The following is a 17,226-nucleotide window of genomic DNA, read 5'->3' on the forward strand; positions in this document are numbered from 1 at the left end:
ATTTCTTAAACCTAATTTCACGCTCCTTCCATTAATGTTTAGGAGTGTAAGTGAGCCGAGGAGGTACTTGTAAGGTACTCGGGATCAACTCGTTAAAAGTTCGACTCGAGATCGAATTAAACAAGCCCGAGTCGAGCGTGAGCCTAAATATGAGGCTTGTTTATTAAACGAGCTCCAGCCAAGCTTCAATCGGTGAGCTCATGAGCCTAAACGAGCCTATATATAATATACAATATTATTATTTTTTATATAATAAAATTGATGTTGGCCCTAGTGTGGAGGATAGGGCCCTTGCGTTCCTAGAGTCCCACGATCGTGTGACTAAAGGGGCTTCACGGAAATGACCATAACTTTGGCTACAAATCTCCATTTTGGGCTTACGACCAATCAAATCGAAGCTTGGAGCAAGGAGCACGTCTTTTGAGTCTAGAAATCGCTTTTGAAATGGAGTTATGAACAATTTTGTTATTTTTCCTTAATTTTTGGGTTTTGTTTTTGGGTTTGTATTTAACCCATTGACTTTTAGGGTTCCGTTTTAAATTTTGCTTCTTATTTAACTATTTTTGATGTAATTTGGATGGTCGATCATCAATTTTATGAACTTTCATTTTCTCCCAAAATTATGTGTGTGTTAACCCAAATTTTGAAGCCAATCTCATGGTATTCGTAGAATCAACGTGGTTTTAATGAGATTGACATGATTATTCTTTTAGAATCAACAGGTTCACTCTTGTTTATTTCTGTTTGTTTTGTACGTTGCATCAAAAATAAAACAATATTTGAGAAATTAAGGATGTAGGGTATTAGTAAAAGAGCTTTTTAACAAGCTTGAACTGAGCCTAAGCTTATTTGGGCACAATATACAAAAAACGAGCCGATCTCAAGCCCGAGTCGAGGCTGTATAATTCTTTACAAGCTCGAGCCGAGCTCGGTGCAATAAAGCTCGAATCAATCCGAGCTCGAGCTCGAGCCCCTCACAACTTAAACGAACCCGAGTCGAGTCTGGCCAAGCTCGAGATCGGCTCAACTTGTTTACACCTCTAGTAATTCTCATTAGTCGATGATCTTTGTCCACATCTCCTAGGATATTGTGATTATTTTGGACCTTCTTTGTTAGCCATAGAGGGTTTAAGCGAAAACCCCAAGATTAAAGAGGAAAACATATTAATTAATAAAATCTATGAATTAGTTGTGGTTGTTGATGATTACATCCCAATCCACACCTACAAAATAACCCACCATTTTTTATGCAATTGAAGATATGTTTTTTAATTACGGGTCATGGGATTGTTGTCAGACGTTGGTTTCGCCCACACTAAGTTCGAGGCTTTGATGATTTGTTGAAGAAAGAAGAGAGTGGAAGACATTGTCTATTTTTTAAAAGGTGGGATTCCATTATGAATGATAAAGATGATAGGAATCAAAGATGGTTGCATCGTGTGATAATAAGAAGAATTTGAGAAACGGTGCACAAAGTTGCCATAAAACCATCTTAGACAGACAATACCGAGTAAAAATGATATGATTTAAGCATGAATTATAAATTTAAGGATCTAAGAGTTTAATTAAAACATTACCACATTAGTGACTAATTCACTAATAATGTACAAATGATTTTCATCTAGGCCTCCGTTATCAATATTTCAAAAGTATACATAGAAAATATACCAAATAATATAGACTAGAATATAAAGTCGGGCCGGACCTTCATATCATCGGTCCCATTTTAAACCCTCAAATCGGTTTAGACCTGACCAAACTATTTTTGGACCGCAGATTAGAAACAATAATCCAAAAAAGTGGCCGTGATATCCATAATGCGACTTCTTCATGTATTTCTTGTGCGACACATTCATTTACGTTTTCAACTGAAACGGCATTTTGTGTCTGCTCCATGTCATCCAATAATCTTTTAAACAAATGCATACTTCCATTAAATTGAGGTGAGTTTTGTTCTTCATGCCTATTATCATAACACTAGATCATGAAGCTAGTAGAAGCTAAGGATTAATAATGGGTCATGATGCATATAATCAAAAATTGTGGTTCCTTTTAGGGTTTCGTTTAGGGATGAGCATATAAACCACGGAACAGGTCGGGTCGTCATCGGGGCGATATTCTTGTGGATTTTTTGAACCGGAAATTAGGAAAACTGACGGTCCGGTTCGGTTCCTATTTTCCACCAAGTTCGATTCCCGTGCCGGTTCCAACCGGGTCGGTTCATTTGCTCATCCCTAGTTTCATTTTATAGCCACTATTATGATACGGTGTTGTTCATCGAGACTCTCCCGACATAAGATTATTCCAACCTCCCACAATGGTATGTTATAGGTTTTTCTATTTTAATAAATTCCACATAATATTTTAATGTAATAATTACAATAAATATAGTAATAAATGAATATCAATTTCATTAATGAACTTACCTTCTTATTTCAAAATTTCCAAATTAAAGCTCATTATTTTATTTAGTTTATTTATTTAAATTTAAAAGATAAAAAAATCAGTTTTAATAATTTATTATTTTTCTTATTTTCTTATAAATCCAAAGTTTTTAAATATTTAGATCTTTATATTTAATTTTTTTAAATTAACCCATGTAATACATGGATTTTACACCAAATATAAAATATTACGAGGATATTTAACAATTTGAGATGAGAGGGCAAATGAGATTAGAGATAGAAGCATAAGAATATGGAAATACCCGATGTTAAAGAGTGTTTTGAGATGTGATGTCAAACCAACACAACCAAACAACCAACACCTCTTTATACTAAACCTATTGGGGGCAAGATGGTCATTTTAGGACAACCGTTTGAAAATAAAATAAAATCCAAAATTTTCAGCATTAGACACTGATTTTGGAGAACCTGTTTCAACCTTAAAACCCCAAATTTGTTATGTTCCATTAGATCATATCAAAACTTGTCATGTAATAACATATCGAAATTGGATATCCGGTTTTTGTGTTCACCTCTACCTCTACTGTTACCTAACTTAACTGATCCGTTTTTACCACTTGGATAATTTTGCAATGGGTTAATATAACCAAATGACAAACCAATGACTCTAAATTTGCTCTTATCACTCATCTTTTATTTTTATTCGTACTTAATATGTCAATAAACTTTTTTTTTTTCTATATTTCAATACATCATTAGAATGAATTTCAACCCAATAAAATGATATCCAACCCCTTTACATGGCGTCTACTTTTTCCGATATGATAGACCGTGTTATTTATGTTGATGTAGTTGTTTATCCTAACTACACCCTATTGAGATTCAATAATTGCAATCTTAGAAAATGCTACATAAAGTTGAAATGACATGTTTATTAAATATGAGTTACTTGAAAAGCAAATTGAGAGTCATTGATAACCCTTTGCAAAAGGCTTTCTGGAACATTGTATGCTGTAGATAAGATTTTGACTATAGGAAACTATCAACCGCATATGAATGAAGACAAAATTTTGCTTTTATTCTGATGTTTAAAATATTCCGTCCAACAAGGCTAAAGGGTAAAGCCCCGCTGTTAAACAACCTTGAGTTGGGTATACTTTCAATCAACAAAAAAAAAAAAAAAAGCACTCCAGTTTCCTTTTCCAGAAACCAGATTTCTGTTTAAATATAAACTATACCACGTATACCTGTAGTCTTATAATCTTATAAACAAAAAAACATCTATGTACCGAAAAAACAAAAAAACATAATTTAAGGTTTCACAGTCGGATGGGTAACCCATAATTGAGGTACGTTCTAATCCGCCCATCCCAGCCTGCTGCAACCACCACCAGACCCCACATATGTGGGGCCACAAAAGTACTCTGATACGCACTTTTCAAAAACCTGTACTCTGATTTACGCATTGATGGCGAAACACTTACTTGAGTAGAATCCGGAAGTGTTTCTGCGGGCCATGTCGGTGGGCCCTTCAACAATGACTCCAAGAAAAACCCACGATTTGTTGATGGTGATGGCATCCTTGGTGAATCTATTGTGCTTCTTGGAATAACAACATTATTGTGACTGTTACTGTTACTGTTACTGTTATTGTTCCTGTTATTGTTGTTTAATGTGAATCTTGGAGATGGAAGTGCGGCTGCTATGCTTTTGATGCCGCACCATGGTATCGCCATTGTTGTGTTTTGTGACATGAAGTTTTCAAAGGATGAGTTGCTTTTTGGCTTTGTGAAGAGTTTGTCTGAGGTAATGTGGTTCCAGATGTACACGTTTGAATCATCGGCGGATGAGATTATGTGTTTTCCATCCGAGGTAAAACATGCCGACATTTGGCTTCCGGAACTTCTGTTCCCTGCTTAATACAAATTTCAAAATTCAAAATGATTCCAAGTACGATATGACATGACAGAACAGCCTGTACTGACATAACAGAACAGACTGTACTGTATTTTGGGTACGATATGACATGACATAATAGGTTGTACTGTGTTTTGGACTTCGGAATGAGACTGAGATTGATGTCGATACTCGATTGGACAAAAGTTATAAAAAGGCATGACATGACATGACATAATAGACTGTGTTTGTGCAAAAAGACGTGAATGCCCTTCTCATCATGAGAACGTACCTTTGAATTTACCTACGAGGTTGATCCCACAAAGAATTCTCACTTGGGAATCAGCCGATGAAACGATGACTTTCCGGGAGTCGATAGGGCAAAACTGGAAAATGGAAAAAATTTATAATATTATAAGCGAAAGATGCAAAAAGAGGAGAATAAATAAATGATATACCTGAAATCCAGTTATTCTCTTTGGCCACTTTTTTTTACTCATTGACCATATTTGAGTATGCAATTGCATCCGATCATCTGCAACATAAGTTCATCAACTTAACGATTTCACGAAACTTAAGAACATAAAAATCAAAATAATTAAAGTAAAATTTATACCAATGATATCATAGAAACTGCATTTTCCATCCAAGGTTCCCACAATGCTTCCCTGTAGTAAAACCAAATAAAAGATTTTACGTTTTTAGTCAATAAAAAACATAATTAAAAGAAACAAAAAAAAAAAAAAAAAAAAAAAAAACCTTTCCATCTGGATTATAACACACAGCAGTGATAATATCACCAAGATCAATCCAATCGATAACCTGACAACTATTCACATCCCAGATGCGAACTTTTCCATCTATGGATCCACTAATAAAATAATTATCATCCACAGGATTAAACTCCACACATGTCACTGCATCATAAAATCACACAAAGTAAAACACATGCACAATCAAAACTGATTTATCAAAAAAAAACATGAAAAAAATTGCATTCACTCACCATAGTTGTTATGAGTAAAACTTTTCAGGCATTCGTTATGTCCAACTTTCCACATTCGAACAGTGTTATCCACAGAAGATGATACAAGATACTGTATTAGTTTAACAAAGAAGTTTATTAGGATTTTTGCACATTTTAAGTGTTTTCTAAATAAAGTGTTATAATTCTAAGTTACTAACTAACCCCTTTTCTAGACCATGAAAGGGACAAGATTTCTCCACCATGTCCATGGAACTCATGAACAGGTTTCTCCAAGATTCTGAAGACTTTAGGTGGTAGAATAACACAAGCCACTTCTGATGATTTTCTGAACCCTTTAATCTTTCGTGATTTTTCTTTATTGACAGGGGCTAATTCGGAAAGATGATTAGTTGAAAAGTAGAAAGATGAAGGATCGGTTTCTTGAATCTCATATATTCTTGGATCTTGATCTTCAAAAATCTTCCAAATCCGGATAATACAATCTTCACCAGCACTTGCTAAGTATCTACCATCATGACTGAATTTTATGATTGAGATGTAACCATTGTGTGCTGAAAATTCTTGTGTGGCATAAAGAGATGATAATTCTTTTGATTTCTTTTTATGTGTGTGTACAGGAATTGAACTGGTTTTTGAGTTTGTGTTATTGGGCTTCAAAGTTACTGATTCCTCATGTTTATCTGTGATTCTAGCCATGATACTTAGCTTTTGGAGCCAATTCTTCTTTACTTTCTTCCTCCTATCTAACAAATTAAAAGTTTCACCTTCTTTCCGTGAAGACCTGTGAGAAGATGAACTAAAATTCCTTACTAAACCATCTTCATGGAAGTCGAATGATCTTTTTATCAATATGTCTTCACCTGATTCATCCCAATTTCCAATTTTGACGCGATTTAAACCAGAAGGTATCAACTCCATGGCTATATTTGACCAAATAGACAATGATGGCTGCCTACACAAAATACGATCTTGAAAGTCAGAATTTTGAGGCGAGATAAGAACTGTGTCTTCATTTATTTCGTCAATGAAATCATTGTCATACTCCTCTTCTCCTTCTCTGTTTACAAGCCATTTAGAATTTAAACCCATGAATCTCAGGAATTTATCACGACGAGAGTCAACACCTTCCATATTCCCAACCCAATAATCATAGTCGAATCCAGAGGTAGAACAGTCTTCGGGGGAGCAATCGGAGCCTGAGTCGGACATTGTAGCAAACGCCTCACGGGCGTCAAAAAACTCATCTTCGTTATCACTGTAACTACCCATCTTCGATTCCTAAAATTTCACCTTGTCAAAACCTAACCGACACATGTCATTGAATTAAAATATAATTTAGCACGGAAGATTGTATCTTGAATAAACGGAATTTTGGTTTAGGAAAAGGTGAAACATCTGAACCCTAACGCGAACTTCAATATGGATTACTTTTCAAACAAACAAAGAATATGAAGATTAGATTTTGCTGGATAAACTAATTCCCCAAAGATGGTATTTCTTATTAACAGATGACAAACAAATCATCCAAAGATGGTATTTTTTCAGATTAATTATTCAATTTTCCGATAAATTCATAATCCGAGGATGGAACATAGCAAATTCCATCATAGTTGTTGCATAATTGAACGAAAATCAGGATGAATACCAGTCTGAACAAACAACCATATGAAATCTAAGATCACAGGAACAATTCTAACCTGTTTACTCATCAAAATTGAATCGGTTATGAAACCGACCCCGAAGTTGAAGATGTGTGAGTTTCAGTTCTTCAACGCTCTCTCTTAGATTCTCTGTAGATAAAGCCTAAGCGAATTGCATAAATATTATGAAAGGGACAAATTTTGACTTAAGGGGGTACGATCAAAATAAGGCAACTACTACTCGGGAAAGAGCGTTGTATGAAATGGGTAGGCCCGAATGAAGACATCGGGGTTGGGTTATCTATATCTCTCTCCACTCTCTATCTCTAGATTGCCTGTCTTGTAGTATAACTTTCTCTCTCTAGTGGGTGGAGCAACCATTGTTGAGAAAGAATACAAAGGAGTGAGAAAGACACGAAGGATTAGCGGGGCCTGCTTTGATGCGTCCGTTCAACCAACGGTTGCAACGATACCATCAATGTTTCCACGTATGTAAATTTTGTTAGTAATTAATTATACGCTTACTCTTTATTTGATGTGAATAATAAGTATTATAATTATTTTTTTTAAAATCGGATCCAACTTAATTAATAAAAAAATATTTCAATCATAAGGTGTTTTAACTTTTAAATATATATTGTAAGGTTCATTTGATGTGGATTATCATGATCTAAACAGATCATCTCTTTTGTTATCCTCAAATGTTGTTAGATCTCCGGTCACCAACTTCTTGAGTTTTTGCTTCGTCGACTATCACGCCAAGAAGAAGGGAGGGGGTGGCGCAAGTAAAGAAGAAAGGGAGGAGATAGTTTAGGATTTAAATAATGAATTGTTACTAACTTACTATATATTAATAATATTGGATGAGTCTTTCTATTATTTAAGAATTTAAGATATTAAAGGAATATTTGCCTTTTTTTTCAAAAATTATTCTTAAGCTTTTTTTTTTGCCTATGAGTGGGTAGACTTTGTCATCACCACCGTCATTTCATCACCTCATTTCATCACCTCAACCAGTAACGACTCTCTGCCACCCTCACTCATTTCCTTGCTTTTCTCTAATTTCGGTGATAGCAAACACTAGGATGGTCATTTTTCAATAATGCCCTATTTTAATTTTTTTCCCTTCTTATTAATTAGGAAAAGAATTTAATAAATGATAAAAATAATGTAGCATTTAAGAATAAAACCTTAAGTCCATATAAATAAGTTAAGTACATAAAATGAGTTATATAAAAAGTTAAAATAGATTAATTAGTATTTAATATGATAAAATACATTTCATAAATAATTAAAAGTATACAAATGACTTTAAAATGATCAAACTTCTAAGTAGCTGTGAGGGACTTAATTAGGGTATTTTATACTTAAAATGAAATTTTAGTCATAAGGACCAATAATGCCATTATGCCAAACCCGAGGAACCAAAGTTGCTAAAAGCTCATTTTTTTCATTAAATCTCATATGAACTTTTTCTCTCTTGGTTGGAAGACTAAAAACGATCATTGTATCCCTAGCCTTTTACCGACCCTTTTAATCTCCTTATAACCCTTGCAATACCTAACATTAACCCCCCCCCCCCCCCCAAATTTTGGTGTGTATGTGTGTGCGCGGCAAAAGAATGGGAGTGTCGAGAGGAAGGAAAAGCGAGAAAAAAAAAGGAAAACTCGGGAGGAAATAAGTTGTGATAGCAGTAAGAGGCAGTGGACCGTTGGCGATCGGGTTTTGCATGCTTTCTAGCAAACTAACAACCATCATCAACCACCACCGACCATCTAGGTTTTCGGATTTCGCATCACACCACACCAAGTTGGTGGCTGTAGTTGTGTCGAGTTCCAGCTTTAAAAAGACCAAATGTTGTTTCCCTCCAATTAAGACCTTGGATTAAGACCATCATTAAGAACTTGAAAGATAACCAAGAGCATCATGGAAAACTAGTTTTGTTATTCATCTTTTAGGCATAAAACCAATCATGTGAACTCTTGTACTCTTGGTCTCAATATAACGTCCCAAATTTCATTTAAACATAAAAGTATTTATTCAATTTACAACAACAAAGATCTACATAACACCATTTGATTCAAACATTTATCAGAGTATCATTAAAAATTATCATGTGCGGAAATCTCCAATGGATGTGATGCAATCTAGTCGTGCCCCTCTTTTAATATAAGAAAACCTGAAATATTTAAACCACAAACCGTAAACACAAAGCTTAGTGAGTTCCATAAAATACCACATACAATACAACACAAATAAACAGCTATGAGTTATCAACAACCCTGGAGACTACCCGAAGTCTCAGTGGGCAAACAGCACACCCTGTGGGTTATCAGCAACCCTAGAGACTACTCGAAGTCTTAGTGGGCAAACAACACGCCCTGTGGGTTATCAACAACCCTGGAGACTACCCGAAGTCTCAGCACACATAGTATCACATATCAAAGTAACATCAAATAAGACCCAACTGGTTAGCACAAATATACTACCACATAGGCAAGTATAGTAAGAAGACTCATGTAACATCCTGTTTCGAGAAGTTTCTTATTTCAGGATTGTGGACAATAAATTGATTAAGCAAAAGCCTTGGGCTTCAAGTTAATGGGGTTTATACCTTATTGGAAGATGATAATAAGTGATAAAAGCCTTCGATTTGTGCTTGGAAGAAAAAGGGTAAAATGGGAAGAGTAATATTTAGGGCTTCTTGCATGGATTATGGTTTTAGTTCGACATGTATTAAGTCAAAAGTAATTATATATGGTTTTAGGGCCCGCCAATAACTTTCCGTGCACATAAAGAACTTCGAAAATAGAGTTGAAATGAAGAAGTTATGACTATTTGAAGTTGGAGTGAAATTGGGCAAAAACCCGTTCTCACGAGTGGAGAAGTAATTCTCACGACGTGAAGTCCTCACGAGGTGAGAATATATTATCACAAAATGAGAACTTTTCAACCCAAAGCCCACAAAATTTTAAGGGTTTTCAAGGTATTTAAGGGTAAGGATTCATGTTTTAGGGTATTTTCTTAGTCTCCATCACATTTAGAAGCTCTTGGGAGAAACCCTAGCCTTCATTTTCAAGATTTGAGTCTCCCCTCTCCTCTCTCATCTATTTTTATAGTTATTTGGTGGCTTTGGAGCAATGTTTTCATTCAAGATTGATCCTTGAAGTTTGGAAATTGAAGATCTCAACTTTCATCTACCTTCTAGGCCTTTGTAAGTTATAAAGTTCCAAGCTTTATTGCATTTCATCTTTGGATCTAAGTGTATTGGGTGTTTTGGTCCATTTTAATGAGTTTTGAGTGAGAGCTGGGAATAAAATTTTCAACTTTATTACTCTCCAAGGTCCCGAGAACATTATATGTTTCATATTACGATCGTTTATCCTATTCTCGGGTTGTGCACGACCATGATTTCGTAGGGTTTTGCATTGGTAACAGCTTGTTCCATGAAAGGAGTTGTGTGTGGTAAGTTTATGGCATTATTGTGCTCGGTTAGCATTAAGAGGGACGTTGATTAGGTCCCTACAAGGAGATAGGATGATGTGAGTATCTTTAGGCCCCTGGGGTGATGGGCGAATGATGTAATGTTGGCAAAATCGGTGTAATATCGGAAGCATTCTAAAAATGGGTTGAGGGTCGGGTAGGGCATTCTAGACTCATATTGTGGCCTCGGAGGCAATCCAGACCTATATTGAGGACCTTGTAGGGGTATTCCATACATAGGTTGTGAGCCTAGTGATCATTATTGTTCATTTCTTCCGATTATGGTACCTTCGGTGTTGGCGCATTGATGGAAGTCAGGAGACTCACAAATCAATTGGTTTGGATAAAGGAAACACTTAAAGGGCTGTTGGGATTACCACTCGTGTATCAAAAAGTCCTTGCGAAGTGTTTGTGTTATAAGTTTCATTTGTTTGCAAGTTGTTATTAGGGGCTTGGTTATCAAGGTTGGGTATCAGTTATGAAGTTTCGAATCATGAAGTTCTTTATGAATTTCTTGAGTGATTTTCCAAGTGGGGGTACACCTGAGTTGCTAAGGGTTTATTAAGGGCTTTTGGTACAACTCTTAGATTTTGAATTGGTGGAAATTCGCAATTGATGTGTTTGAGTTATTTTTTCGTGTGTTTGGTAAGGATCGTACTCAAAGGCAAGGGGTGGATTCAATGAATGGATGAATGTCAGTCTCGGATTATGGGTTCTGAAATTTAGATCTAATGGGTTCCCGTTCTCGGGAAGCATACTGATAGAATTGATTTGGTGTTTGTAACCTTGGAAGTTCCCAACTTTGTGGATCTCTCCAGTCAATTTGGTCTTAGCAGGAAATTGTGGAATATGTTGGTGTTGTTTGTGTCTCTCTGCAGTGGTGAACTAGCTAAGTGATATGGGCTTATTTAGTTATAAAATTCATGCATTATCTTAATACTTTATGTTAATTTTATCTAAAATAATGAATAAAAGGTACTTAATTAGTTTAAAATCTCATTTAAGCAAAAAAGACATGTTCCGAAGGAAAAGAAAGCGGATCTAGCAATTGGAAGCTAGGATCATGGATTTTGAAGAAAGAAGGATGTTGCTAGACAGCTTGACCCCTCGTCAGTGTTCTGGCCATATCTCATGACTCATAACTCCGATTGAGTAGATTAAAAATGTTCTAAAAACATAATACAATTTCGGACGACTTTCATGTTTTAAGTAAAGGTTGATTCCAAACGAACTCGACAAGTTTGGGTCCTCCAACTCGACGAGTTGAGATGAAGATTCCCGACAAAATAGTGTCTTGCTATACACGCGTTTTAAGTAAAAAACTCGGGGAGTTTTTTCATAAAACTCGACGAGTTGAGAAATTTTTCATAATCTATTTATAGATCGTTTTCACTCGAAACCCTAACTTTTGTTGGAGGCTTTGGACGACTTTTGGAGGCTAGAGAGGTTCTGAGAAGCTTTGGTTTTGGATTTCAACTAGAGGCTTGGATTTAAAGAGATCAAAGGCATTAAACTATTACTTTACTCTTAATATTTGTTTTGAATCATATTTATTACATTAGATTTCGAGTTTAGGATGTTATTTGTTGTAGTTATGAACTAAAAACTTCATACTTTTGTTTAGACTAGATGATCTTATGAATATGGTTTGATTGAGTGGCTTGGATTATATAGATTTGGGTATTTGTTTTGTTAAGTTTGTTAGAAGATCCTTGCATGTTAATGATAATTATTTTCTGTTAATAACTAAGTAATTGAGTTGCATGAACATTTTCTTGATTACTTGAATCTCATGGTTTTGTGAAAACAAGATTGTATGCCTAGTATTAGTGAACATAAACCTAGGGTTAACTAGAAAATAAGTAAGTTAATGTGTGATCATATGTGATGACCAACCTAATATGAGTAAATTAAACCAACAAATTTGATTAACTAATGTTACAAGTCTTACTTGATTCGAACTGAACACTAGGAAACCTGTTAGTTTAATCAATTGACCATTGTTTGAATTAACTTGTTTGCTAAAGGATTAGTAATAGTGAACATGAACCTAATCGCATTAGAAATCGGTAACTAATGACATATTAATCCATTGCACTTGCCACAAAATCAACCATAGGAATAAGTGAATCGAATCTAACCAAAAGTCTCTTTAGTTTAATTGAATCTAGTTGTCTTTTGTTCTTCTTTTAGTTGTTAATTGCCTTTTTGCTAAAGTGTTTTAAGAAGTTACTTAGCTTTTTATTCTTTTAAAACTAGAGAAAACCCCTATTTTAATTAATTGCTATATTTAGATAATATTAGTATTAATTTTAATTGTTTACCGTTCCATGTGTTCGATACCCTACTTGCTTAAACTAAACTGCTATCGATAGGTACACTGCATACGTGTGTTTGTTTTTATTTGAGTTTGTTAGGGTTAAAACTAGTATATTTGAGTTTGTTAGGATTACACCTAGGATTCTAATTTAACTAATGTAACCAACCCCTTACCCCACACTTAATTCATGAAATGTCCCCATTGCATGTTATGCATGATAAAGAACATAAAAAGTAAAGAGAGAATTAGAACAGACTCCCCTAGGATAAAAGTTGTGAGGTTGACATTCTTCTTTTTAAGCTCCATCTTCAACTGACTGCGGCATGGGAACAGCTCATCCACGCCTTGGGTGTCAAAATCTCGTGTGTTTGACAGCTCTAAATATTCAAGAAAAAGCTTCTTGGACAACTTCGAAAATGGACTTCAAAAATATAGCCAATGCCCGCCTTGAATGGAATAAAATCGAAAACTCGAAAGAAAATTGACTGAGCAACTCGCCGAGTTGTAAGTGAAGACTCGTCGAGTTTGATCATGACTCGGGCCAAAAAATGTGAATTTCCTCTGGAACCCATCAAGTTCAGATGTGCACTCGACGAGTTTAAGGTGCTAAACGTGAATTTTCTTCTTTCTACTTCAATTCTGATTTTGTGGTCAAAGAGGGTATTAAGGTAATACACCTCCTTATATTCTTCAGTGACGAGACTCCCTTTTAACCATTATAAACACAGGGCTCAAAGTATCACTCAAATCTACAATTCTTCTCGTTAACGACTCGCCCCTCACTTTAATTCCCTCACGCTTTAATTAATCGATCTACTCTCACCCTAAATTCCGCAACAAACAAAAACGCAAAACAACATAATAATAAAGGAAAAACAAATATTAAAATTTAAGTCCTACAGGAAAAGTAAAAGAAAAAGAAAAGCAAAATTAAACGACGGGTTGCCTCCCGCAAGCGCTTCTTTTTGTGTGAGTCTTGAGTTGAACTCTCAACTTAATCAACTTCCAATAAACTCAAAGCTCATCCATCTGTTGCATTGAATATCTTTTGTTCACCAATTTGTAAAGTTCGGCTCTTTGCTTCTAAAATTGGCCAAACAAGCTTGAATTCATAAAACCAAAGAATCTTGACAAGGGTTGGAACCGGTTGGATACTAATCAGAAATGGATCGTGCCTCAAAACTTTCTCCAAATTTGGAATCGTCACGGCATGCTTCAAAACACAAACCGGAAAAACAGGGGGCCTTGTCGTGGTAACGGTCAAACCATGTGGTGGTTCCTTCAACTTGTTCTTGTTCTTGTTCTTCGTCTGACCCTTCTACCAGCAACATTTCCAGCTCCTCCAAATCTCTTTCTGGATTAATTTCTTCATCTTGTAACTTTAGCTATCGTGACTCAGATTGCTCTTGTTTGTTAGGTAAGGTCTTATCTAACCATCTTCCAAATTTCTTCAAATCATCATCTGAGTCATATTCCTCATTTTCTCGCTCAAATTCCCGTACCACTTCCTCAAGAAAAGCATCAAGAGAATCTAAATTTGGAAAATACATAATAATAAAACTTAAAACCAAAAACTCGTAACTTTATATGAGATAAATCTCACACAATGGATCGATAACACTAGCAATTAAAATTAACTATTTAGAACCGTTCCCCGGCAACGGTGCCAAAAAACTTGATACATGTAGATTGTACTAGTTTTAATGCTAAAAAACTCAAATAAAAACAAACACACGTAGGTAGTGTACCTATCGATAGCAGTTTAGTTTAAGCAAGTAGGGTATCGAACACATGGAACGGTAAACAATTAAAATTAAAACTAATATTATCTAAATAAAGCAATTAATTAAAATGGGGTTTTTCTCTAGATTTACAAGACTAGAAACTTAAGTAACTTCCTAAACAGTTTAGCAAAAAGGCAATTAACAACTAAAAGAAGAACAAAAGACAACTAGATTCAAACAAACTAAAGAGACTTTTGGTTAGATTCGATTCACTTATTTCTATGGTTGATTTTGTGGCAAGTGCAATGAATTAATATGTCATTAGTTACCAATTTCTAATGCGATTAGGTTCATGTTCACTATTACTAATCCTTTAGTAAACAAGTTAATTCAAACAATGATAGTTGATTAAACTAACAAGTTTCCTAGTGTTTAGTTCGAATCAAGTAAGACTTGTAACATTAGTTAATCAAATTAGTTGGTTTAATTTACTCATATTAGGTTGGTCATCACATATGCTCACACATTAACTTACTTATTTTCTAGTTAACCCTAGTTTCTTGTTCACTAATACTAGGCATACAATCTTGTTTTCACAAAACTATAAGATTCAAGCAATCAAGAAGATGTTAATGCAACTCAATTACGTAGTTATTAACAGAAAAAAATTATCATTAACATGCAATGATCTTTTAACAAGCTTAATGGTGGTTGTCGAGGAAAACAAAATTAATAACCCTAAATATTTTACACTAAAATAGTGTATAGTGGTAAAGGGGTCGAATCCACGGAGATTGGTTCAATTTTATAACTCTATGAAAAATCTCTTTGTAAAAATACTTGTAAATGACAATAAAAGTAAAAATAAGGGTTTTGATCTTTTCAAATACTTGAAATAAATTAGAATTAAACTAAGATTTAAATGGACAATTTCAACAAAAACAAGAGCTTGGTATAAAATCAATAAATGAAAGATGGTTGACTTAAGGTTTCCTCACCTTGACTTTTTGATGAACATATCATTAGAATCCAATGATGCAATACTTGTTTTATATCCTTAATTTGGTTATAGTAATCCAAGAAGCTTGAGATTACCTAGACTTTTCTTAGTTCTTAAAATGGTTAGAGAAGCTCATAAAAATCCCTTAGTCAAAGTCACAATTTCCATTAAGCATGTAATTAGTGAAAGTCAACTAGCATTAAGAACCAAAAAGTCAACAAATCCAAGAGGAGTTAAATGCTTTCACTACCATGTTGGAGAAAATATTTTTATGATTGTGTGAAGCAAATTAACACAAAAAAAATCATGTGATTGTTGCTAATTTTAAGATCCTTTACTTAATCAAGAAATTAGCCAACGAATCACCACACGCATATTTAAACTCATGAATAAAAACATACAAGTAGTAATAAGATGTTAAAACATAAAACATTCTCATAAAGATTCAAAAACTAGTTCATGGAATCTTCAACATTCAACAAAAGTCTAAGGATTTCACCAAAGTCAACCAAGTTTTGTCTAGCCAAGCATGGCTAAACTCAAGAAAACAAGATAAGAAAAGATTGTACCAAACATTCAACAAGATTTAGAGATAAAAAGATGATGTTATTCAAGGTTCTTGGCCTTCAAAGTCTTCAAAATCTCTAGAGAAAAGGCTCCAAATTCAGATGTGCAAGTGTTCCAAAAGAAACCCACCAAACTTCCTCAAATAGAAGTCAAAAGTAAAATCACAAATTTGCCCCGGCAGGAACTCACACGGGCCGCGTGGAAATCTTATGTGGGCCATGTGAACCGATGGAGAATGGGCCTTTTTCATTTGTTGGGCCTGCACTGCTTAGTCCACTAGCCCAGTTTGAGTCTGATCAGTTTCTAGCCTATTTTTCTTCAAGTTCTCTTCAATTTGAGCCCAATTTGACTTTTCCAAATCCTCCAAAGCTCTCATAATCGCCCGATCATCAATCTCCACACATTCAAAAATTCTCCCGCATCTTGCAAATTTAAAGTTTAATTTTTCCAAGCCTTCAAGTAATTGACAAGCTCACTCCATGCATCATCTCCATAGTTATCAAGCCCAAAATTCTTAACGAATTATAAGCCCAATCACTTCCCAAAGATCCCGCTCTGCTACTCTCCGTAAAACCTGCAATTACGCTCACGAAATTCGAAAGTACCCAAAAGTGGTCATAAAATAACAAAAAGGAAAATATACATGGAAATTAACTAAAATGTGAACGATATATGCTAAAATAAACAATAAAAAGAAGTAAATAAAATGAAAATATCACTTAACAAGATAAATAACCAAATCTATATAATCCAAGCCACTCAATCAAACCATATTCATAAGATCATTTACTATAAACAGAAGTATGAAGTTTTTAGCTCATAACTACAACAAAGAACACCCTAAACTCAAAATCTAATGTAACAAACATGATTCAAAACAAAGATTAAGAGTAAAGTAATAGTTTAATTCCTTTGATCTCTTTAAATCTAAGCTTCTAGTTGAAATTCGAAACCAAAGCTTCTCAGAACCTCTCTAGCCTCCAAAAGTCGTCTAAAGCCTCCAACAAAAGTTGGTTTCGAGTGAAAACAATCTATAAATAGATTCTGATAAACAGCTCAACTCGTCGAGTTTTATGAAAAAACTCACCGAGTTTTTTACTTAAAACGCGAGTACAACAAGGCACTATTTTGTCGGGAATCTTCATCTCAACTCATCGAGTTGGAGGACCCAAAATCATCGAGTTAGTTTGGAATCAACATTTT

General features: G+C 34.7%; 1 protein-coding gene across 2 annotated transcripts; it reads right to left on the minus strand.

The window, feature by feature from the left end:
• Positions 1-3,462: 3,462 nt before the first annotated feature.
• LOC145091590 (uncharacterized) lies at positions 3,463-7,282 on the minus strand. Of its 2 annotated transcripts, none has more exons than XM_079029340.1 (8): positions 6,987-7,282; positions 5,491-6,567; positions 5,308-5,398; positions 5,061-5,218; positions 4,918-4,969; positions 4,760-4,836; positions 4,594-4,687; positions 3,463-4,317 (listed from the first exon to the last, which is right to left on the minus strand). In XM_079029340.1, exons 1-8 carry the CDS (start codon positions 6,996-6,998, stop codon positions 3,725-3,727), a joined length of 2,154 nt encoding a protein of 717 aa, XP_078885466.1. In that variant the 5' UTR covers positions 6,999-7,282; the 3' UTR covers positions 3,463-3,724. The 2 variants fall into 2 exon arrangements, with proteins under 2 accessions (XP_078885466.1, XP_078885468.1); XM_079029342.1 differs by having other exon boundaries at positions 5,491-6,590; positions 6,987-7,281.
• Positions 7,283-17,226: the final 9,944 nt, after the last annotated feature.

Source organism: Lactuca serriola, chromosome 3 (genome assembly GCF_051521515.1).
Source record: "Lactuca serriola cultivar US96UC23 chromosome 3, Lser_US96UC23_V15, whole genome shotgun sequence".
Lineage (NCBI taxonomy): Eukaryota > Viridiplantae > Streptophyta > Magnoliopsida > Asterales > Asteraceae > Lactuca > Lactuca serriola.

What these genes read in the sequence shown, in the direction of transcription:
- LOC145091590 (XM_079029340.1), bottom strand. An exon ending in AGAGAATAACTGGATTTCAG is followed by an intron (nt 4,688 to 4,759) that starts GTATATCATTTA and finishes TCCATTTTCCAG; the next exon opens with TTTTGCCCTATCGACTCCCG. An exon ending in CCTCGTAGGTAAATTCAAAG is followed by an intron (nt 4,318 to 4,593) that starts GTACGTTCTCAT and finishes TGTATTAAGCAG; the next exon opens with GGAACAGAAGTTCCGGAAGC.